The sequence below is a fragment of the Solenopsis invicta genome, chromosome 13 (genome assembly GCF_016802725.1).
Source record: "Solenopsis invicta isolate M01_SB chromosome 13, UNIL_Sinv_3.0, whole genome shotgun sequence".
Classification (NCBI taxonomy): Eukaryota; Metazoa; Arthropoda; class Insecta; order Hymenoptera; family Formicidae; genus Solenopsis; species Solenopsis invicta.
The window spans coordinates 15,134,496-15,159,427 of NC_052676.1; the positions used below are offsets into that span (position 1 = coordinate 15,134,496).

The 24,932-nt window shown below is 37.1% G+C and overlaps 1 protein-coding gene across 1 annotated transcript; it reads right to left on the minus strand.

Annotated features, from left to right (window-relative positions):
* Positions 1–16,652: 16,652 nt before the first annotated feature.
* LOC120359359 (uncharacterized protein K02A2.6-like) lies at positions 16,653–20,361 on the minus strand. Its single transcript, XM_039456504.1, has 3 exons — positions 19,638–20,361; positions 17,753–19,437; positions 16,653–17,582 (listed from the first exon to the last, which is right to left on the minus strand). Exons 1-3 carry the CDS (start codon positions 20,359–20,361, stop codon positions 16,653–16,655), a joined length of 3,339 nt encoding a protein of 1,112 aa, XP_039312438.1.
* Between the last annotated feature and the right edge of the window lie 4,571 nt (positions 20,362–24,932).

Genomic DNA, 24,932 nt, shown 5'->3' on the forward strand with positions numbered 1-24,932 from the left:
TTCCCTCTCCTCCCGCTGCTTTTCCCTCCTTTAACTTCTTCAGTGCCTCCTTCACCTCCCCTCTCGTGATTCCTTCCACTTCATCACCCTCTCTATCTCCTCTCATTCCCCTTACCACCTTCCCCCTGCGTATATCCACTCCCCCTCTTCATCCCCCTTCCCACCCCCATTAAATATCCACCAACCGGCTTCCTCTAATGCCTCTACTAAAAGCCTGCCTTCCCTGTTCACTTTCTTATCCTTTGATCTTCGTCCTCTCTCCTCCTCTTTTCCTGTTTCCCCCTCCCACCTTCTTTCCTCACCCGCCCTCGCGTTAAAATCGCCTCCTACTATTGTCCTTATCCCCGTTCCTTTGTTTTCCACCCATTCCCTGATCCCCTCCCACTTTTCTTTCACATCCTTGTTCGCATACACCCCAACAATTCTCCATTTTTTCTCTCCAACTTTAAAAAAATTATGTAATTAATAATGTAATTAATAAGACGTTGATTTTGTTTTGATAAATTTAATGTTACTTTTCTACAAAAGAAATTGGTAAATATTATTTAGAGTATAAAAAATAAAATTTTGCGAAGCCTAGCGATTATAAAAATGTTTGACAAATATCACATAATAAATTATTAATTTTCGGGTACGCGATTTAGCTATATATAAACGAAAGTCGGACTAGTGTGTCTGTTATCAAAATATAAATTTACACTTCACCCCCGAACTAAAAAAACCATTTATTTTCAGAGAGAAATGTCTTGGTCTTGGAGTAAAAGACGGCATACATTTTATTATTGAGCCACGAAAATAAGAGCATCTTTATGTAAATTATCTTCATCTTTGCCTTATGATGTGTGTGTGTGTGTGTGTGTGTGTGTGTGTGTTTTATAATAGTACATTTTTACTTTTGTGGTGGTTCACACACGCCACACTAAACGCGGGCGCCTGCCAAACGGTAGCCTGCCAGATACCACGCGCAAACAAGCGCGCCCGTGATCAGCTAAGAGCTACCACGTGCGCTACACGTGCACGATATTATAAACAAGAAAACCAGGTGGCCTGAACAACGAGAAGTTACTCGGGAATAAAATTTAGTAATAAGAGAATATAAGGCACGTCGCGGCAAGAATGAGGCACGTCATCAGCGTTCAATCTACAAGGCAATAAACACACTTGTAGATTGAAAGCGCCGAGCTCACGTCTTAAGGCAAGCACCAATAGCAAATACGATCGCCACGACTTTCAAACTATTAAGGATCGTCCACAATAAAAGTCGTTAAGGTCGTAAGGCAGATTGTAGAGTCGTTCAGTGGTCGCTTCGATGGTACGGTCCCATGGACGGATATTTTTTGCATAACGCGTATCATGTAACCAATTAGAAGCGTTCCGTGTTTTCAACGCGTAACGCGTAACGCCTCTGATTGGTTAAGCAATATGCGTTACGCGAAAAATATCCGTCCACGGATAGCCTGACCAACTCCAAAATTGAAAAGAAAGGAAATTTTTTGTCAAAAAAAAGGAAAAGAGAGAAAAATAGAGTAACATCAATTTTATTAGGTAGTAACCGAAGAAAGATATAATAACATTTTTTTTTAATTATATTCAACAATTTAATGAAAATAATATTTAATCACATATTTAATGTACTTTCTTGCAGTCTTTTAAACAAAAAATTAACTAAAAAAATAAAACATTATTTTTAAAATATTTTTTAAAGTAAAAAGTCTTTTCAATATTTATTTTCTTTGTTATCTTTATATTTAGCTTTTGTCTTGTAAAAGTTTAAGAATTTTTTATTATTTACAACATTGTTGTAGAAGTCTTGAATTACACATCCCGAAAATTGCACCATCAACACAGCATTTACAATATCAAAAAATTTTAATATTTCTTCGTCCTAATTGGTCACTCAAAGTAACTCTACTCGATGAGTACAAATTTCAAACGTAGTCCATCTGGGAAAAAGAGAAACTTGTATGATAGGAAGGCATCTATCATTCTAACGATGTTTTTGATTGGCTAGCAATGATTATCTGTATTACAAAGCTAAACTAAAAAGATTTTCTCTATTTTTTATTTTCAATTCATTGTTTTCATTTAACAATTCTGAAAAGAGAGAAATTTCTACTATTTTTATGGCAAAAGAAAGGAACGGAGAAACATGATTGAAAGGGAGGAATTTCCTCCCTTTTTCCCATAAATGGTCACACCATGAGGACCGCACCATGAGAGGTTATGTTCGGTCTTAAGGCAGTCGTGGTTGCAGTCATACGAGTCGGTCCAATTCCTAATACAACGACTATTACGACAAGCCAATCAGACAAAACGATGATCCGCAAGCAGGCAAAGTCGCACATATTGGTATACGTACATACGTATAATGAACAAATTACAGCTTGATTCGTTCAGCTACGATTCATATTTAAAGAAGAAATAAGCACAGAAAACAGACTATTCCTGAGCTGCGTACTTTCCATCTACGACTGTTTGCGACTTTATGTAGACAGTATTCATATTGCGACTGCGTCTCCAGCAATGCGATCTAAAACTGCGACCGCGTCTACAAACGTCGACTTCTACTGTAGACGATCATTTACCGTGGAAATTAATACCGCTGGAGTTGGAGCCACCTAACCGCACCAGGCTGCCGAGCGTATACCTCGCGGAAAAGAATCGCCGCATCTGGAGATATACTTTACTGAGGTTCCGAGGCATTCCCCAATTCGTCTTGCCGATATCGCCTACCAAAAAAAGTTGATGACAGAACGCAGACCGAACGGCCGGCCAAAGCTACCCGGGGCGTACAGGTAGAGTCGGACTCAACAGACAGCGACTGTGAACTGTGTGGTAAGCACGTCGGCGTACAATACAGCGTTCTTACGAGCACCAAGGAAACACAGATTACGTCGGTTACCCACCATCGATTCGGCCACTCAAGTAGAGGCAACCTTTTTCAAGAAGAAGACAGAGAGCAGCGTGCCACAGCTACCTGATCCACCAAAGGTGTCCTAGTTTGGCATATCGCCGCACGCTCCTCCGAAGGTCACATCATCCCGCCGACAGGAGAGACCGCAGGAGTCGCACCCGGAAGTGCAGCAGCCTGGACAGACATCGCCAGGATTCCGCCGCTCCATAGGGCCACGCAGCGAACGCCGGGAATCCCACCGCTCGACAGAGGCGACACACCACACGGAGACGCAAGAACATGGACTTAGGAAGAAGAATTGTGCATAACTTACAGGGGTAAGGAACATTTGCAGCAAGAGGGGGGGGGGGAGCGCCATGTTAGTTTCAAAGATCATACACATTAAAACATATGAGTGCAGAATAAATAGTGCAGAATAATAAAGTTTAAAATTTTGTTAATACTTTACATTAAATATTTTTTAAATTATTTAATAACATATAATACAGTTAGCAAGGTAATAAGTTAGTGTAATAAACATATTAAATAATATTTTAATTTGTTGAAAACAATACGGCGGAGAATGGTGCCAACTTCATACATGAGAGAACACCCCCTATTACCCAAAGTAGAACTTTACGATCTGTTCTTTTATTACTAAGTCCGTGCGCGAGAAAGACAACAAGAGCGATTCGCGCAATCAATGAAGTCGCGAGAGATTAGAACGCGCTAGAGAATCACCAAAGTGATGTGCGATGTTAGAAATAATCGAATGATAAATAATCGAGTGTTTAAATAATCGATTATTAAACATCAGATTAAATAAATTATCGCTCATACACAATCAATTATGTTACAAAACATCGGGAAATAACCGATCATCAAATAAGTTATTATTATATGTATTCGCAAACAGAATTGTCAATATTTTGATACATTTTTGACTAATCAGTCATCCTGAACTGAATCAAACTCGAAATCTCGGTTACAAGCATTGCCCCATAAATTATTACTTTTTTTAACTTTCAGGCACTATCTCGCTATAACATTGTGATTTGTGAATTTTGTGACACTCTACATTTGTGTACACTCTACATTATGCATGACGCGCTACACGCAATAACAAATGCATATATGTGAAATGCAATAGAATAAAAACACATTACTACAATGTTGAATTATTTGCAGTAGCAATAAGAAAATGATAATGAATTAACGTATGTAGAATTATCGATTAAATGTGTGATTTATTCTTTGTAACTAACGCTCAATCGGGCAATGTATAAAAATTATGAGGCAGCATATAGCGTTACTGGTACTTGAGGTACTGATACTTTAACAGGGGCTAGCCCTTATACGGGCACTATTTGTCAGTAAGAGTTAATTATCCGCTTCAATGCGCCGTTTAACAATGTATAAAAGATTTAAGCTTTATCTTATATTTGCGATTCTTTTTTAGGTATTATAAGAGGTAACAATTGTGGTGCATCCGCCTTGCATTTTCAAACAGAGCTGTTAAACGGAACTGTGGATATCAACCTATACGAGGCAAAGATCATCGCTGGACGATTGCCGACCATCAAGATTGATAAAGATAAAGTCGAAGCTGATGGTTCGATTATACACCCCATAAACACTTTAGACAAGTGTACATTTCTTATGTTTCTTTGTTTCAATTATATTAATGTTTGAAAAACGTCCATGATCAGTTTTCACTTCAGGTTTGAAAAAGTGTCTTTGCATTGCTAAAGATGGAGATAATTCCATATGGAATGGAGTTGAATTTATATTCCTAGGAGATGATTTGGAATCAAAGAGCAAGTTATTTTGGAGATACGGCGTTCAAATATTCAGCCTCAATATGTATTTACAAATAATGTAGCAAAGTATAAGAGAAGAGAAACAACAACGTTATTCGTTTCCTTTTTGAGCAGGCATTTAGAAAACATACTGGAAGATTTTTTGCATTTACACAATTTGCAGGATGCTGGGCATTTCTTTACACCGCACTATTATTATCTATGAATAAGTATTTTCCGAAGTTACTGCGAACCCCTACGAGAGAGTATCATTTGGGTTTAGATTTTAAAAAGATTTTGATCGATGAATTAGTGTAAGCCACTACCGTAGCGTATTACGGACAAAGTCCAAAATATTCAGAGTTTTGTTGCTTGTATGTCCGTAGTTGGAACATGCGCTGACATGTAGTCTGCTAAGGGTGGAAACAAAGAGGTATATGTTATTAATTTATTATTTACTTGTCTTACTCTACCTTGTAAAATAATATCAAATATGAGTTTAAATCTTAGGTAGCATCTCATTTATAAAAATAAGAATGTAAATGTAATACCGAGTCGTGTTACAAACATCCGCAATTTAGTAAACGTTTCTAATTCGAGTCAGTACGAAGTGACCTACATAAATAGAGGTTAGGTGAAATAGGTAAAATCCGACTGACGAATGTTCGAATCGTGAAGAATAACAAGTTTTCTATACATTTCAGGTGGCACGGATCCAATGACCTCTAATTACGACATTGTGATTATCGACGCCCGACTTACCAGCGACCAGGAATTTCAAATAGAATTCGTTGGATTTTCAAACAGTTTAGTGTTTCCAGGAGACTATCAGACAACATATGCGACTTTCGTCAAAACATTTCTTAATGTAACATATTTTGCAACAGGCTATGAGTAATATTCTAAGTTGTAATCCCAACAAAACGGGGATTAGTTCAGTTGGGAAACTGAATCCTGTTGATGATTCAGTTAAGAAATCTCCTCGAGTTTGGGAGAGTTTTAACAGGGAACCTATGGAGTCAAATGTTATACACGAAATGTTTTCTCAAGTACGAAATATGATTGTGAATAAATAATTGTTTTTTATAAAATACACAAAGAAGACTTGTGTTATGTCCTGCGGAGTAACAATTCTTTTCTTTCGAGATCAGATACACCGTTACTCAAAGCACCTGTAGTGTTGACCAAGAAGCGTTTAACACAAAAAGAGAGGAGAACTGAAAACACGGGTACACATGCAAACCATAATCATAAATATCGGTGAGCCTGGCATCATAAAGTATTTAAAATTGTCTCCGAGGTTCGCCGACAAGTCAGGTTCACTAGCCGAATAGATATTAAATTAAAATACGAGGAGTCTTGAGATCACGATGTTTTTGACATATAAGACAGATGGACTGTGTAGGCGAGCGCTGGAGATAGAAAAAGCCAGGACACCGAATCCCCCACAACTGCGACTCTCTCTTTCTCTCTCTCCCTCTCTCTTTCTCTGCGCCAAAAATCTATGTACATGGCTCAATAAACATGCCAACCCTTACTGAATAAGTGATCTTCTAAAGGTCCTCTGCATTAGCTAGACAAAGATTAAAATTAAAACGTGAGGCCTCTTGAAAGAATAGGGCCCAAGGTCGAACTCAAGTGGGCAACATCAGGAGACGCTAGAAGTATGATGAAATCGGAATTCTCTCGACCGTTACTCTCTTGACGCTAAGAATCAGTGCACATGGCACAATAAACGTGTCAATGGTATTGAATTGGCGATCCGCTAATAGTCGCCTACATTGTCTAAATGAAAATAAAATCAATTTACGAGATCGCTCCAAGAAGTAGCGCTTTGCTGCATTATGCGGAAGCGGATCTCTTTAGTGAACATTAAAGGTAATGGGACCCTGAGAACCAAGATTCTGGGAATGCGTGAGCATACTTATCAAAAAAAAGATTATCCGGCCCATAAAAATTATGGGCCAAAATTTGTATATAAGCCGGAACTTCGAAGCAGAGAATTCACTCTTGTTCTATCGATCGCACAGGCCGTGACAGTATATTGTTTGAGTCTGTGACGCCGCACCCGCAGTTGTGCCGTGCCATAACCTCGTGGACGTTTGGTCGGAAAGTGTCTCGCTCGAGTTGGCCCGATTAACCATCCAGTGCGTTCTACGTCTACTAACCGTTCGACATTGGTTCGTGAAAGTATTACCCACGCCTGGCTATTCCACGATCGAAGCCGACGTCCCTCTCTGTGACACTCCACCGACTGGAGATATCCAAGACCCATCTTTCTCACAATTATCACACTACCAACAACCAGTAAGATGCTAACAAATTTAATTTTTTTCCCCATCTTTTGTTTAATTTTTTTTTATTATTTATTCAAATTAATTCTTAGTGCAAAACGATAACCCACGCCGGAAACAAACTCGTATCGGAGACGAAACGCCTCCGAAAGGAAAAAGCTAGGAGACCGCGTCGCCTCCTTGACAAGGCCTACGACGAGTTCCTACGGGGAATACGACGCAGCCAACTTGAAGCTGAGCCGGTTCCTCACCAATCCGCTTTACCTCCTGTTCCCGAGGAGCTTGAGGCCCCTCAAGTCCCTCAATCCGGTTTCCCAGGGCTCTCGAATTTCTCATTATTTTTGTATAAAGTAACCTCCCCTGAATCGGTCTCAACCATTTCTTATTCCCCGGTCCTCATCCCATCCCGGTCCTGGACCGCATTCAATCCGGTCCCGGTCCCCGGTCCAATTTAATCCAAAGAATTTACTCCCGTACTATCCGGCTAATTCGGTTATTGCCGAAGAGTACTACAATCACCTCTGCTGTCTAACTCTTCTACAGCTTGACGTTTCTCACTCGGGTTCCCCCGAGTTTTCTTGCCACGTTTCCTCCTCCCATACGCCAAGCATAAAGGAAATCCCGTTCCCTTCTTCTCCAGCACCTCTACAAGAGTGCGGAGAATACTCCGCTCCATTTCTTCGTTCGATTCTTTGGCACCTCGACGAGTGTGCGAAGAATATTCTGTTCCTTTTCCTTCGGCACATCCACAAGTGTGCATAAAATATTCTGGTCCATTTTCTTCGGCACCTTCACGAGTGTGCGAAGAATATTCTGTCCCCTCTTCTTCCTTGCATTCTTCGGCACTTCCCCGAGAGTGCGAAGAGTTTTCTTCACGCATCTCTTCTCCTTATTCCTTAGTACCTCCTCGAGAGTGCGAGGAAACGTATTCTCCAGAACTTAAAGAAATTCTCGCTTTCCCTTTTCCCCTTTCGTCAACTTCACTTTGGCACCCCATTTTCAAAAAAATTGTGTTTTTTTCGAGTTTCTAGTTGTTTTCTTATAGTTTTATAGTTCCCTATACTTTTTTTCAATAGTTCCGGTTTATTTTCAAAATTATGGAACTTTTAATAATTCATAACTCGGCCGCTACAAAGTACGTAAAACTTTTGTAATTTTCACTTTACAGAAAATAGTTATTTAACTTTTTTTGAGCACTTAGGGAGTACTATTCAGCACACTCAAGAAAAAAACCGAAACTCTGAATTTTTTATTTTTTCCGCGGTGAAATCTACAAAGTACGTAAAATTTTTGTAATTTTTACTTGACGGAGAAAAGTTATTTAATTTTTTAAGATCACTCAGGAAGTACTATTCAGCACACTCTAGAAGAAAACCGGAACTTCAAATTTTTAATTTTTTGGTACTTTGAAATTTTTCGTGTCGGACCCTGCTGAGTACGTGAAATTTTTGTAATTTTAATTTGACAGAAAAGAGTTATTTAACTTTCTTTGAGCACTCAAGGAGTGCTATTCAGCTGAAAAATTGATTCAATAAAAAAATTTATTTTAATTGAAGAAGTAATAACGTTAATGTAAATGTAATATCTTAACACTACACTGAGATAGAATTTTATTATTATTTGCTACTAAAAATTTTAACTTATATTTCTAATTTTTTCTTATGTTCTATTTAGTTTTCCCTGAGTGTTCTTAAAAAGTTAAATAACTTTTTTCTGTCAAATGAAAATTACAAAAGTTTTACGTACTCAGTAGTTTTCGCCACGAAAAATTTCAAAGTACTAAAAAATTAAATATTCGTAGTTCCGGTTTTTTTCCTTGAGTGTGCTGAAACGCACTCCCTAAGGGCTCAAAAAAAGTTAAATAACTTTTTTCTGCCAAATGAAAATTATAAAAGTTTTACGTACATACTCAGTAGGGTCCGCCACAAAAAATTTCGAAGTATACCAAAAAATTAAAAATTCGGAGTTCCGATTTTCTTCTAGAGTTTGATGAATAGCACTCTCTGACTACTCTTAAAAAGTTAAATAACTTTTTTCCGTCAAGTGAATATTACAAAGTTTTACGTACTTAGTAGAAGCCAAGTTATGAATTTTCAAAGTTCCATATATAATTTTGAAAATAAAACGGAACTATTGAAAAAAAGTATAAGGAACTATAGAACTATTCAAAAACGACTGGGAACTCTAAAAAAAATATAATTTTTTTGAAAATGGGGTACCAACGTAAAGTTAGCACGCCATTTTTAAAACTAATTTTTTTGGGGGTTTAATCGCTAGAACTATTTCTAAAAATTATTAAACACTATAGAACTATTAAAAAAGAAGCCGGCACTTTAAAAAAAATATAATTTTTTACTTTGGGGTGCTAACTTCGCACGGGTGTTTAAAATTTAATTGTATAAAACGTTTTTTTTCCTCATTAAAAATAAATGTTTTTCCTAATTTGTATCAATTTTTCAACCGTAACCACCACCATCCCAAGCTCTTAAAAGATTTGAGCACGTGGTCCGATCCTGGGGAAAGCGTTTAAATACGTTGCCTCGAAACAGGACCGAACAGCGTGAACGACGGGCTGGACATCAGTCATTGGATCCTGATCAACCATTGACATATGACCTGAAACGTCTACGCGTTCATCTCGTGCCACGCCCCATAATACGAGTGTACGAGCTTAGTGTTGGGTCCTCCCATCCCTACCCTAAATCCAGCTTATTGTAGGATAAGAATCTCTCTCCTAAGGCCGGACGTAACACTTGACATATAACCAGTAATAACTTTTTTGTTTTACAATTTGTCGAAAAAAAGGAAATCGTTTGGAAAGTATCTCCCTATTACTCGACAAATTTGAAACCCAATAATATCAAGTTGCACGATGCTCTGTATCATGTCAATGCGATGGAATAAATAGGTAGTGCAATAGAAACGAGTGCGATTTCTGAAAGAAACGTCACTATTTTGGCATACAAATATTTTCAAGAATCACGTAATTTCGTGTCGGACAAAAAGGCTTTTCAACATTCTAATATTACAAAATTACGCACGTCGAAATACTTGCAGTTTGATATTGGTCTTGCTATTAATTTTCTTAACGAGTTTTATGATGAGATTATCGGAAATAATTTTTGTAGCACAAGTAAAATGCAAAAAAGGTTATGGAGTAAAGCATAGATAAAATAAATGTTTCAAGTTGTTTGATAAAAACGATTATGCATTAATAGAAAAGGATATTTGCATTACCTTCTGACAAATGAGATTTCATTGTTAATACTTCTATGTGCTCAGTGAATTTTATATAGGACTGTTCTCTGCAACTAAATTTCATGCACAATTCATCTTTTCTCTTTTTCACAATAGAGAGAAATAGAGTAAAATAAATTTTGCAAGAAGTTCAGCTAAAAAGAACTTAAGATTTATTGTCAATAATAATTAACTAATTGAATTTATTATTTAAAAAGTGAACAAATTACTTTTATGATTTGTCAACTGAAAAACTTAAGTTTACCCTTTGACTTATTGAAGCCTAGCTTATTTGAAGATAATCTAAGTTACAATAGTTTTTTCTTTCTTATTCAAAATTTTAATTCTAATGTTAAGTCTACTAGTTTTAGCATTAACCTAGTTAATCAATTATAATCATAGAATAGGCAGTGTTAATTAGTGAAATCAAGTTAAAATTAAATGCGATAAAGATTATTGAAGAGCGTCATACGACTCTCTTTCTTAACCGCCTGATGTAGAAGCCTAGTGGAACAACTTCCTGACGGCCTAATATAAAGATAATTCGATCTCCTTTCTCTTTAGATCCCTTGGATGTCACAATTGCAAACGGTCGACTTTTCTACTCGTGATCGACTTCGAAGAGCAGCCAAGACAACCCTAGCTGTTTCGGGGAGATCTTTGGCCATCAGAGAACCTTAATAATCCCTAAGTCACAGGGAAACCTATATAAGTTTCGGGGAAATGATGAATTCAATCCATTGCTGTTTGGAAATCTTTCTTTTTTTGCGTGTGGGTTGTTCGAATTATGTTGTGTTAGACATTGGATGACGTTCCGAAAAGATAAACCCTCCGCTGCAAATTGGTATACTATTGTATTTTGGTGCGCTGAGTACGAATATCATAACGAAAGTCACCGACAAGTTCATCTTCAAGGTAAAAAATTTAAAAAACTTGAAAAATATTGGTTTTTTAATATTATTTTGATAAATATTAATGTAATCAAAAAATGTTTCAAATAAAACTTATAGCTATTAAAATAATACATAATTTATGTATTATACATTTTTTTGCATAAAACCAGTTTTTGAAAAGAACAAGATAATATGAAAAATCTTCGCTTCACGTGAAACTTCCATACTTTAGTCGTTATAATAGAAAAACTGTTTTAAAATGAGTTTCCTTTTAGGTTCACTATTATTTTGCGTAAAAAGTAAACGTTTGGCGGGGGAGGGGCTCCGCCCCCTTCCGATTTATTTAATCCAACCCAATTCAACCTTGCTTTGCGCCAAAATAATGTTTTTTACTTTTATTTTATTTTTACTACTGTTTTGCGTGAAAAGTAAAGGGCAAAAAAATTTATTTTTTGATGATTACGCGTACACCATTGCGATTACAAAAATTATACATAAAAGCTTTTTGTAGACAATTTTAAGAGCTTTATTTTTTATTTGACATTTTTTTCTAGGAAATCAATATTTTCCGAGATATATGTAAAAAATATATAAAAAAGCCTGATTTTTATCTTTATTTTTTACCTTGAAGGTAACCTTGTCGGCAATTTTCATTATGATAATCGTAATCAGTGCACCAAAATACAGTAGTATACCAATTTGCAGCAAAATCGGAGGGTTCACTTTTTCGGAACTACACCTTAGACATCTAGCAAGCTGGCCGTTCCCTGAATGGCATGTTGTCTGTTCTGTAGGACGGTCTTTAGCTCAGGTGCAATACAGAAAAGGAGAGGTTTTTAGGGGGTAGGCTATGCGTAGCAGTATCTCTCGCGATGTGCTCACATCGAATCCCTCACACACAGGCCCCAAAGCGTCTTTCCGTCTTGGGCAGATGATGGCTTGTTGGGTCAGTTCGGACATCCTTGTGCAGAAAAATATGCACCTTGTCAGCACCAGCCGATCGGGGATGGCCTCCTGGATGTGGGCATAGCAAAGATTTTTCTCTTCTTCGGTAAACAAAAAAAAAAACAATCTTAAGTTGTTGCAATATGTTCGAAGCCTCGGTTATGACGGAGCTCCGGATCCACACTGGCAATCCAAGGAATGCACAATTGGAACAATTGCATAAATTCTCTGCTCAATGTAAAATAGTAACTCTTGAATCTTCGGCATTGTTGGGCAACGATTCGTTAAACCGGACATAGAAAAAAATAGATGTCTAAATATAATCTAAATATAATATTGTAAAATATAATAATTATAAAAAATTTTAAAAATTATTATGATTTACATTGTTACTTAAATGTTGAGGAAACTTAATCTTTAATTTACTTTGCGTAATTACTTTTATAACGCATATCTTGCAAGTGTTACGTTTTATCGCATTCTTTTTTATGTAAATTCTTTTTATTGTTTTTCTTATCTAGCAGCGCCAAGTTTTTGTAGTTTAAAAATTTTTAATAAAATTTTATATTTTTGTTTCTTGTTAAATTTTTTGAGATATTATTCCATTGAAACTTTTATAAATTAAATACATCCATTTGGGTTAGACCAGAAAGATTTTTCATTACAAATACATTACTATCACTTGAATTTTATTTGAAAAGAAATTAAAGATACCATCACTTGGGTTTTATTTAAAAAATTAAGATACTTGCATTACTTGCATTTTATTTGTTAAAAGTAGTACAGCAGTTATTTCAAAGAGCAATATACTTTTTTTATAATTGATGCAATTTATATATTTCATACATTTTTGAGAAAAATACATTTAGGTTGGATTAAATTTAAGATATTTATTTTTAAGTAAATACCACTTAATTGAAATAGGAAGATTTTTCAATAATAATACAGAGATAGTACCACTTAGGTTTTGTATAGAAATTAAAGAGAGTACCACATGGATTAGAACAGGTGCTGCAAGACACGAGATCACAGATTGTACCCCGGCTTATTTAAATCATGGCCAAGACCTAGCTTTCCTTTATTCGCAGAATTGATGATACTCTGAAAATGCGACATCGCATATTACGCGTCATCGCCTGAAAGAAGCATTCGAGGTGGTCCGTATCAACCAAACCCAATATTCCAAAAACAAGAAGTGTGTTATAATGTCCAACAAAGCGATTGGAGACCGTACATCGGCAAAAAAGGTACATAATCTACTCTCTAGAAGCGTATATAATCTGGAAGAAACTTCACCGATATTTAAACATTTTGCTAGTGCTAAGGCGAGACATCGATACTCACCATTGATTTAAAAAAAAATTTTAGTTGGATGCTATTTTTGTATGATTAATATTATTATGTGGTTTTCAATTGTAAGTAAAAAACTTTGTAGAACTTCCTCTATCAATCGTCGTATAGTAGTGATTCAGTGCATTGAGTACTTGAAACATTTTCATAACTGTAGGAACTTTCTTTTTTTTAATAAATTCTGATATAATTTCATAAAACCTTAAGCTTTCTAATGCCAGCTGGCATCTGATGATATGACTGATTTGGATTTAATTATTTTATTTTGTTCACTGACTTGAAAATGTTATTGAGAGTAACGGTTTTTTTTTTTCATTATTTGTTTTACACAACACACACACACACACACACACACACACACACACACACACACAGACACATAATACATGTTAGCACATTAATTATGAAATCAGATTAAGCTTGAAAAAATAGACAATGCAAATATTTACACTTAAATACAAAGACTCTATCATATAGAACTGCATATATAGCGAATCGTTAATTAAAAGATTCTCATTTTTCTTCTTGATGTTTTAATTATTACGGAGCGGAGTAAAAAATTTCTTGGTGTTGATAACAAATTCCTTTTTAACTAATATCCGACACATTACTGAAGCATTAATATCCGATACATTACTGATGCGAAACTATAGAGGAGAAGAAGGTAATATGGCACCCATTTTTATTTTATTGTATAACTTTGTTTATAATTAATATTTTCTATTGAAACTTGAACGATTACATTCGTCAGAGTGTTGTTTGATAGATTCTAGACTCAAAGAAATAAAATATTTATTTAAGACGTGATTTATAAAAATCTAATGTACTACATAATCAGTGGAAGAAAAAAAGTGGTTGTAATATGGCCAGCCATACAAATAATTTAAAAAAATTAGTTTAGTTTAAAAAAAAAGAGTAACTTGTTATAAAATTATATATTTTTTATTTTTCATTGTTTAGAATTTTCCTAATTTAGAATTTTCCTGCGTTCAGAAGCTTAAGAAATACCATTAGAAATTTCATTAAAAATATCATTTTATCTTTGTTTTACATTAAGCAACAAGCATAAAATGATGTTTCTAAACATCGTTCTTCAGAATGATAATCGATTTATCGAAGAAATATTTCAATATAAAAATTTTGCTTGAAAAGCTATATTAAGAAAATTCCGTGTTATTGTTTTAACTTTGTATAACTTGAAATGTATACGGTAAATAAAAAGTTAATAGCGATTTCGGCTGGGGCGCACCGGTGTGCCACCTTACCGATGGCACACAAACTGACTCCGACTATTTTCTCAGGTTTACTTTGTGTACATCCACTATGCACTGTGAGGTGTATCGAGCCCAGATAAACACGCGGCATCATTGAGGGATTGCATTTGACTAGTCAAACACAAAAGTTGCACTGACACCTGAAATGTGCAATCAGTGTGCCCCAGATAAAATCGCTATAACAAACAAAAAAACACTCGAGTGTATGTATCTTTGTGTGATAATACATTCAAGTTTAAAAATAATGGAAGTGTATGTAATTAAAGGTTAAAAGTGTACCTTGAAAAAGTTTAGAAGTGCTCAAAAGTGAAAATGCCTTACAATTGTCAGTCATTATGTACTGGCATATTAGCATAACGTAAAAATGGCGGGCTACTAAATGAATAACTCCATAAGCAATTGTTAGAATACGTCACCCAATAACGGAAATAATAGGGGTAGCCATATTGTCGACAGTAATCATAATACCCTCTTCTCTTCTACTATAAAGTAGCAAACTTCGAAAGTTTGTTATTTTATCTTTCTAATTTTCTAAATTATTCGTTAATATTCTATTTCTTAATAAAGACGTAGTAATAGATTTAAAATTCCTATTAATCTAGAAAAATAATCTAGAAAAATAATCTAGAAAAATAAAGAGAATTCTACATGACAATTCTCTTTATTTCATTAAAATAATTGCTGTTCAACGGTCAAAACGAGATATGGATTACAAAAATGACTTTAAATACTTATTATATAAGAAGAAAAATGAAATATGAATTATTAAATATTCTTAAAAATAATTAGTTTTTTCTTGTTTTGACCATTGACACTAGTCTCATCCATCGTTAATGGAAACGCGACATATATATATATATATATATATATATATATATATATATATATATATATCATGATGTATCAAACTTCCACGCCTAAACAATGGTTACACTATTATGCGATAGTAAATTAAATAAGAGGTATTACGTACATGGGTTTTTTCTACGTACTAATGTACCTTAGCCATTAATGTAAGTGAACGTGTGAAGTAAAGTGAATATAAAACTATAAATATAAAACTAAACAAAGTAAAATAATGAGTAATGAAGTGTTTTACTTAATGTGCTAATCTACTGCGGTTTGCGGTACAGAGGAAGGATCAATATTCTCGTTTTAGAGAGAAACTTATGCACACTTTATTCGTATAACTGATTGCTACAGAATCCAAAGCGAAGCAGCGCGCACTGTTACGCGGGAAACGAGCCTCTATATATCTATATATACCCTAAGGTCACGCTTACTCTGATTGGTTGCGCATGAAACCTGGTTCATACACAACACTCTTCCCTCTTAACGAAATGGCTAGCTCGGGGTATATCTACGCGGAGGGCGACGAACACGAGTAGACCTTCGCGGATAGGATGGTGGCGTAAAGAATTGCTCTGGGGAAGACTCTCGCTCTGGAACTGGCGAGCTCGAAGGAGTCGATCTTGGAGTTGGCGTTCGAGTCCTTGATCTTGGAGTAGAGGGACTAGATCCGTTTGTTTCTGCTATCCTCGTAGGTGGATCCCCGTAAAAATAGACTCTTCGAGGTGCGTTCGAGGTGCGTTGAACCTCTCATCGTTTTCACTCGTTGGCGGACGGTGATCGGACGGTAGGCATTTGGATCCTGTTATATCACGTACACGAATCTGGTCAACATGACGCTTGTATCGTTTTCCTGCATAGTCAATCTCATAATGCAGGTCTCCTAATCTTGTAACAATTTCTCCTGGAACCCATTTATCCATTCGGGGGTTACCCGAGAGAAAATAGACAGCTTGCTTGGGTTCAAATGTGCGGAATGAGAGATTAGACTGATACTACTTCTCCTTCATCTTGGTATAGAGATCTTCGGGTCTCACTAAGTCAAGTCGGGTACGAATGTTGCGTCCCAGAAAGAGCTGTGCAGGAAGTTGTCCTGTCGTTGAATGTGGAGCCTTCCGTTATTGGCGCAAGAATTCATTTAAGTTCTGTTGTATAGAACTTTGCGTAGTAGACATTGCTTTTAGAGCGTTCTTGACCGTTTGGACGTAACGTTCTGCTTGCCCATTAGAGGGATGATATGGTGCGGTCAGCTTGTGGTACTTCACACCACTCGTCTGCAGGAACGCTTCGAATTCGGCGGAAACAAATTGGCGGCCATTGTCCGAGACGACAGTAACTGGTACGCCATATCTCGAGAACAATTCATCTAGAGTTGCAATTGTTGCTGTTGTGGTCGTCGAGGTAGTTACCTTCACCTCGAGCCACTTACTGTATGCATCCACGATGATAAGCAACATCACACCTTCCACCGGTCCTGCATAGTCAATATGAATGCGTTCCCATGGTTCCTTCGGATATTCCCAATGATGATCTCTGAACTTCGGGGGGGCATGTGCGTCTTTGGCGCATTCTGCACAAGATTTCGCGACTCGTTCAATGTCCGCGTCGATCTCGGGCCAGTATACGAATGATCGTGCCATGCCTTTCATCTTGACAATGCCCACATGTGCTGCGTGAAGGTCATTGAGAATCGACTGCTGCAGTGTGTCTGGTACTACTATTCGGTGTTCGAATAGCAAGCAATTAGCCGTTAGTGTATAATTAACTTCTGGGGCTTTGTACCCTGCACGAGCAAGATCTTGACCTGCTTCCAAAGTCTTGACAATTTTGCCCAAATGAGGATCTCTGCAAGTTTCCTTGGCTATCTGTTCTGCGCGAACTGGAAGTTGTCGAATTTGGCATAAAACAAATTCATCGAACTCATCGTATATTTTTCCTTCTTCTTGAGATAGTTTAGTATCTTCCGTTTGAAGCCTGTGAATAGTATTAATTGTGGACGGCAGTGGTATACGAGAACAATAATCGGCATTAGTATTCAATTTAGTTGGCTTATATATAACATCGTAATTAAAATGTGAAAGGTAATCGGCATAGTTAGCCGACTAATACAAAGGACAGGAAGTGACTTCTCTGGGTGCAAAATTTGAGTTAGCGGTTTGTGATCTATAATTAATGTAAAATGACGTGCGTAAACATAGTAAAAAAACTTTTGTATTGCCCAGACGATAGCCAATGCTTCTTTGTCTATCTGTGGATAGCGTTGTTCAGTAGAATTCAATGTTCGGCTAGCGTAAGCTATTGGACGTTCTTGTCCATTACTTAACTTATGTGATAGAACCGCTCCTAATCCTATTTTACTCGCGTCGGTTGCTAAAACTAATGGTAGTGACGGATCGTAAGGTATAAGAACTAGCGGCGAAATAAGAGTTTGTTTAATATCCTCATAAGCTACCTTGGCTGATTGCGTCCATGTGAACGGATCCGATAACAACATATCTCTAAGTGGACGGCTTCTCGTTGCCAGATTAGGAATAAAAGAATTGTAATAAGTTGCTTTACCTAAGAATAGTTGTAACTCTTCTGGAGTCGACGGTTTGGAAGCATCGCGTATCGCTTCGATATGCCTGTCCGATTTATGAATGCCCTGCTCATCTATCCTATGTCCTAAAAATTCAACTGACGATGAGGCGAATATACATTTAGATCTATTAAGTCGAAGACAGTGTGCTCTTAATCGTTCCAACGTAGTGTCGAGAACGGACATCAGGTTGTCGAAACTGTCTGCAAGTACTAAGATGTCGTCGTAGAAAGTGAGTACATTCGGAATGCCCTGGAACACTGCCTCCATCCGACGTTGCCAAATTGCAGGTATATTAGCTGCTCCGTAGACTGCTCTTTTAGGACGGATTAGCCCGTGAGTAGGCGTGTTGAGTGTCAGTGCTTGCCTAAACTTCTCGTCGACTGGTATATGCGTGTATGCGTCAGTAATGTCTAGACGACAAAAGATCTTCGCATTCTTCATCTTGCTAAAAAGATGTTCAACCTTTGGAATCGGATGTTCATCGATAATCATGCGCGGATTCAGAGTTGGTTTGTAGTTTCCGGTGATGCGTAGCTTCCCGTTCTTTTTTGCCACAATATGCGTTGACGATGCCCATTCAGAATGTTCAACTCTCTCGTAGAATCCCGCTGCAATCTTTTCTTCTATTGCCTCTGCATAAGCGTTGCGTAAGGCTAATGGCACTTCACGTGCACGAGTAAATACCGGTGCCGTATTTGGTTTGAAATGTACTGTGGCCGGTGGACCTTTAAGCGTTCCGCCGACATCACTAAAAATATCTTTGTAGCGATAAAGTAATTGGTCTAATTGCTCCTTCTGATTTGGAGACAATTGCGGAGATGCAGTAGTTAATGCATGGATTTTACTCGAAAATAGTTTAGTAAAGTTAATTTCCTTTGTAAAGTGAGAAATCCATTCACGTCCAAATAGTGTATCCAACTGGCCATCAATGACATAAAGATTTAATTTCTTTGTAGTGGAGCCCATTGTAACATTAACCGGAATTGAACCAATACATTTGATATAATGACCTGTGTAACTTACAAATTGTCTGTCTGTATTTTGTAACGTAAACTTCGGTTTGATTGATTGTAATGCTTTTTTACTGATAATACTGCAAGGTGCTCCGGAATCGAGTTCCATTTGAATAATATGACCATCGATTTCCACGTCTAGCATTAACTTACTCAGTGGATTAATTGCGTTGACTTCGCATACCTTACTTAACTGATGTAGTCTGTCGACTTGTTCAGCTGGTTGCTCTGCAACTTGTGTTGCTGTTGTCGGTACTAGCGCAGTGGATTGTGTTACAGTCTTCGATCGGCAAACCTTCGCAATGTGACCTTCGCAATGTGACCTTTTTTACTGCATTGATGACATGTTGCCTCACGGAATAGACATTGGTTACGTAAATGCTGTCCTCCACATCCTCTGCACGCTGAATAATTGTTATTGTAACGTGTGCTTTTTTGTGTCTTATCATACGTGTTTTGTTGCTGTCTCTGCTCACGAGATTGTGATCTATGTCAAGCAAACTTTTTGCCTTGTTTTGTTCTATTTGGCGTATAACCTATTTTATTTGTCTGCTCTGATGTGGCTGTAGATCCTGTTTTTTTGACTTCGTCCGCCGTGCAACGTGTTGCTTCCAACGCGTTAGCGACCTCGTACGCTTCTGTGAATGTAGTTGGCTTCTTCGCAATGATTTCGTCACACATTTCTCTGGATTCAAGACCATGTAGCATTTGTTCGATCAGCATTCTATCTAAAAATGTACCATATTCGCAGTGAGCGGCGCCCTGTTTCAGACGTAGAACAAAATTAGCGACTGTTTCGCCTTTTTGTTGTACTATGTGTCGGAATTTAATGCTTTCGGCATACTTATTCTTTGCGCGGTCATAGTGATTGATAAGCGTTGTTTTAATTTCCTCGTATGTTAAATCTTCGGGTTGCCGTGGACAAATCAGAAATTTTAACGCATTATTTAGTTCCGTGCCCATATGAACACATGCGTAATTAGAATATAAATCATCTGGGATTTTACTTAACTGCAGAGCCCATTTAAAGCGTTTGAAGTAGTCCTCTACGGTGGTATCTTCCGAAGAGCGATACTCGGTCATGGAAAATGTCGGTATCTTCGCCTGACCTGTCGATGTCGATCCCGAGAGATTTGTGGAAGTGCCGGCTGTTATATTCGCTGCCGACGTTTGCAATGCGCTAGTTAGCATATTCGTTAATGCCTGCAAAAGCTCTGGTGGAACTTCCGTCATCTTTGCGGCGTACGATTCCCGTCGATTTGTAGGTTAGCTTCCTTTACTTTTCTTCTCGTAAGGTTATATCTCTTCGAGTGGGTGTAAATTGCACCACTTCTGACACCACTTTTACATATGTGCTAATCTACTGCGGTTTGCGGTACAGAGGAAGGATCAATATTCTCGTTTTAGAGAGAAACTTATGCACACTTTATTCGTATAACTGATTGCTACAGAATCCAAAGCGAAGAAGCGCGCACTGTTACGCGGGAAACGAGCCTCTATATATCTATATATACCCTAAGGTCACGCTTACTCTGATTGGTTGCGCATGAAACCTGGTTCATACACAACAAAGTGAAATAGTGCTTTTTTTATGTTGATTGCAAACTTCCGTATATTCGCAGAGCAGGATAATTTTAGTCACTGTTAAATTCGGAACCTTTTTTCATTGGATTTTTTCTTCAGTAGTTACATGCTTGGACTGCGGAGTACATTGTTCATTCGATTGGTGACTTGGGCGAGTGATTATTTTATCGAAAAAGTGACGTTGTTCAAAAACAGATATAAGTTGTCATAGGTGTAAGTAGAACGAACTCTTAACTGGTCTTCTTTTGTGTCTCGTGATGAAAAAGTCTAAAAGTGCTCTCGTAGTCGGTCGGTATCAAAAATGTATGCGTTACAAATTCTAGTAATCATAACGGTTTTCTTTAATTAATGATGACTGAGGCACAATACTGAGTTTAATATCGATTAAAAAATGTTATGGCGTCAGTGCTGTCATTTGAAAAGAAATGCAATAATTTTAAATCGAGCCTCAATTTACCTCAAAATGTCGCTTCTTTCTATGTAAGTGTAATCTTTCTAATCATTCGACGCAATGGTGCTTGAGTGATTTCACCCTCACGAGCTTCTTCAATGTAGCCGAAAGTTTAAATCACTATCGTATCTGATCGTTAATTAGATAAAAGATATGACCTTTCTATGAAATTTTGAAGTATTTCACAGAACTAAGTACCTGCTCCCAAAAAATTAATAGTTTTTGTATAGTTTTTGGCACAAACTGTACGCAATATAAAGCAGTGCAATACTGCTAGAAATCTTTTCTGTAATTTAATGCGAATTTTAAAGTAGATAGCCCTGGTATTCAAGAATATAAAAACGGTAATGATGAGTCGTCTCTTTTCCGAGATATATGAAAGTAAATGCACCAGGGAAATTTGTTTACAGTCCATATGCAGGAATCCCAGATCCGCGTGCAGGAAAAGTCCAAAGTAATAAATCTTAGTCCAAGGAGATCATCTATGTTTTGCAAGGAAAAACCCATCGTCGCAAATGAGTAATGCACAAATGATTATCTGCAACTTGATTATTATTAGGTGTTAAACTTAATTCCTGCTGTTTTTCGTCTATAAAATCGATTTGTTTCGAAGGGAAGATAAATGAATACGTTAATCAAAGTAATTTTTTTCATTTTTTTTACTACTTTTTCCAATCTCTCCGGCAACAAAACAATCCCACGACGGTAGAACACGGTGTCTTTCGAGGCAAATCAGTCATCCACTCATTTCGGACTTTGTTGTAACTGGAGAAGTGTGTGTCCATCAATGCGTGTTGCTTCGATCGAAAGAGATGGTAATCCGACGGTGCCAAGTCTGGAGAGTACGCTGGGTGTGGCAGAACTTTCCATTCAAGCTCGCAAAGTACCTGCTTCACACTTTTTCGCGACATGCAGTCGAGCGTTATCATGCAACAAAATGACTTTGCATCGATTGTTGTCTACGGATGATCTTTTTTGCATCAATACGTCACTCAATAATTCGGTATAATTGCTATTGGTAGCGATCAGCTGTAACGGTTTTATTTGGACCCAAGAGTTTGTAATACAGCACACCTTTTTGGTCCCACCAAACTCACAGGATCTTATGCTCGTAAATATTCCTTTTCGGCGTTGAAGCGGATAGTTGGCTGGAGTCCACCCATGATTTTTTCTGCTTGGGATTATCAAAATAAATCCATTTTTCATCGCCAGTCACGATGCGCCACAAAAAACTATTTTTTCTTTGCCTGGCAAGCAAAGAAGTCGCAATAGTTAAACGATTCAAAATAGCATTTTCTGACAACTCATGTGGTAGCCATTTCCCTTCTTTATGAATCTTTCCCATGGCATGCAAGCGTTTTGAGACGGCCATTGGGGTAACATTTAACTGTTCCGACAACTCTAAAAGTGTTTGGGCTGGATTCTCATTGAGCAATTCTTGCAGTACATCTTCAAATTTTTTTGGCTGTCCTGGACGTTTTTTGTCTCTGACATCAAAATCACCGTTTCGAAAGCGTTCAAACCAAACTCTACATGTTCTTTCCAATAGAGTTTCATCACCATACACTTCGGATAATAAGCGATGCGCTTCAGCTGCGGTTTTCTTAAGATCGAAGTAGTGAAGAAGCACATGTCGAAAAAACAGCTTATTGCGATTCATTTTCAGTCGATTGTAAAATGTCTTTGGCGTCGAGAAATCTAATCTATGAGGATTGAATCACTTTCAGCGATGTCTAAACTACAAAAGACATATGACCTCATCGTCGAAACTTGCCAGCGTTGGAGCCAGCACTCTCTAGTAGCGAGCGGCAGGAATTAAATTTAATACTTAATAATTTCCTGCGTGATTCAATATTTATAATTTATTTTAAAGAATATGAGTTGTATTTCTTAAGTAATATTCTTCTGTGACAGGCGTTAATCACAAGCCTGTAATGTGTGATGAAGATGTTACAAAGACTGAATATGATTTGTCAAAACTAAAAAGCTAATAATAGCCTTTAGCAAATTTTGCAGCCAAGAAAAACTCAATTTAATCAGCGTATTTCATCCAAGTAGCATCTAGTGCCTCCGAAATCTGCCTCGTAGAAGATGACGCGTGCAATGCAAGTATAGGTGGCTTCGTTCTTCTGTCTTGCATGTCCAACAAGATGTAATGCCGGTAATGCGACCGTACGTTCTCTAAATATAACGTCTCAGCTAACAAGTTATTGAAAGCCTCAACAAAAAATGAAGAATTGCAAAAAATTTGTGATTTCTCTGGATGAATGACCACAAACTTCCATCCATTACTCTGGTACTTTATTAAGTAATGGATGTCTCAATAGTTAGAACAAATTTTAGAGATAACAATACTGAAAATAGTAATGTGTAACGTAGAAGTAATCTCTTATTCTCATAATGTTCGCAGAGAATAATAATATCGGATTGAAATTATTATCCGTCGTAGTGAGATTACGTATAAAGTGATTCAATTTTTCTTTCAAAATCATCATCAGATAAAACTTTTTGATGTTGAAGGTTGCCTTTCGATGATAAAATCAAAAAAATTTTGAAATTAAAATCAATTATTTTCTAGAGAACTGCCACAATTATACGTCGTAAAGTTGTTCGAGAAACACGTAGCTATTTTGATTGGTATATCACATTTTCAGATCTTTATAAACTACTGGCAATGTTGAAGAAGTTTTTCTTCTGGAGAAAAGAAGTTTCTTTCCATTAAACTCGCATGATTGATCTTGAGATAATTATTCCCGATAAAACATCTCAATTTATTAACCAGAAAGTCTTGCTTTCTCTCAAATTTTGAACAGTTTTCTTCATTTTACTATCCAATTCGATGGAGGAGGGGAACTGAGGGACGATCCATATAGCAACGGTGATAGGAAGCTGTTGCTGAGAGAGATTCCAGGTCCGACCTTGGCGTGCCTATGCGCAGCACTTCGGCTGCGGTGCGATGCTGAGTCAGCACATCGCTCTGGAGGAGTTCTACGTGGCCAGTAGCGTGTCTAGAGGGGGTGTCTCGGCCCCTCCAACCTTCCTTGCCTTAATTGGCTGGGAAGGGGGTCCCCATCATAAGAAACCGCCTTGTCGTGGAACTTATGCGTGATATAAAAGACCGCAAGCGTTCCTACGAGCCTACGCATAGTGCTCTCGATGCCCTCCTGGCATCCGGCCGCTCACCATGACCCCTCCCTCCTTCGCTCTCAACCTGGTAAGTTGATCTAGTATGCTGGAGAACTTGCTCAAGTACTTGTATGCTGGATTCCATTATGTGCCCAGTATTATATTTGACATACTCAACTTTTTCAAATTTTTTTGTAAGCGTACAAAATATTAGATTGTCCCTAAAGTATTTTTCGTATAATAATTTATGCGTTGTTCAACATTGCTAAGCAATAAAATATTAAATGCAAAATCGGTTTTTCGTTAATGTTTGAAGTTTGCTCGTCTTTTAGTTTTAACGTTTAATTCAATAAATTGGATCATTTATAAAGTTTTGCATGATTAATTTCTATTAAAAAAAAAGTGAAAAAAACTTTTGAGACGACCTATTACAATTATGAAGATTGCATTAACGTAAAATAATTCCTACTATGTTTATTATTTCGTAGGTCATTGGCTCCTGACAAGCGCGAAAGAGTTGATAATGTCATTTTATTCAATGTACATGTTGAGAAGAAAAATCCGCAGGTCCATGAACTTGTTGATTATAAAGTTAGAAGAAACTTCGATGGATAACACGTAATTCTTTCTTAAATATGATTTA

What these genes read in the sequence shown, in the direction of transcription:
- LOC120359359 (XM_039456504.1), bottom strand. Translation starts at nt 20,361, where the DNA reads ATGACGGAAGTTCCACCAGAGCTTTTGCAGGCATTAACGAATATGCTA. An exon ending in GCCAAATAGAACAAAACAAG is followed by an intron (nt 19,438 to 19,637) that starts GCAAAAAGTTTG and finishes CACATTGCGAAG; the next exon opens with GTCACATTGCGAAGGTTTGC. An exon ending in AAGCATTGGCTATCGTCTGG is followed by an intron (nt 17,583 to 17,752) that starts GCAATACAAAAG and finishes GTTATATATAAG; the next exon opens with CCAACTAAATTGAATACTAA.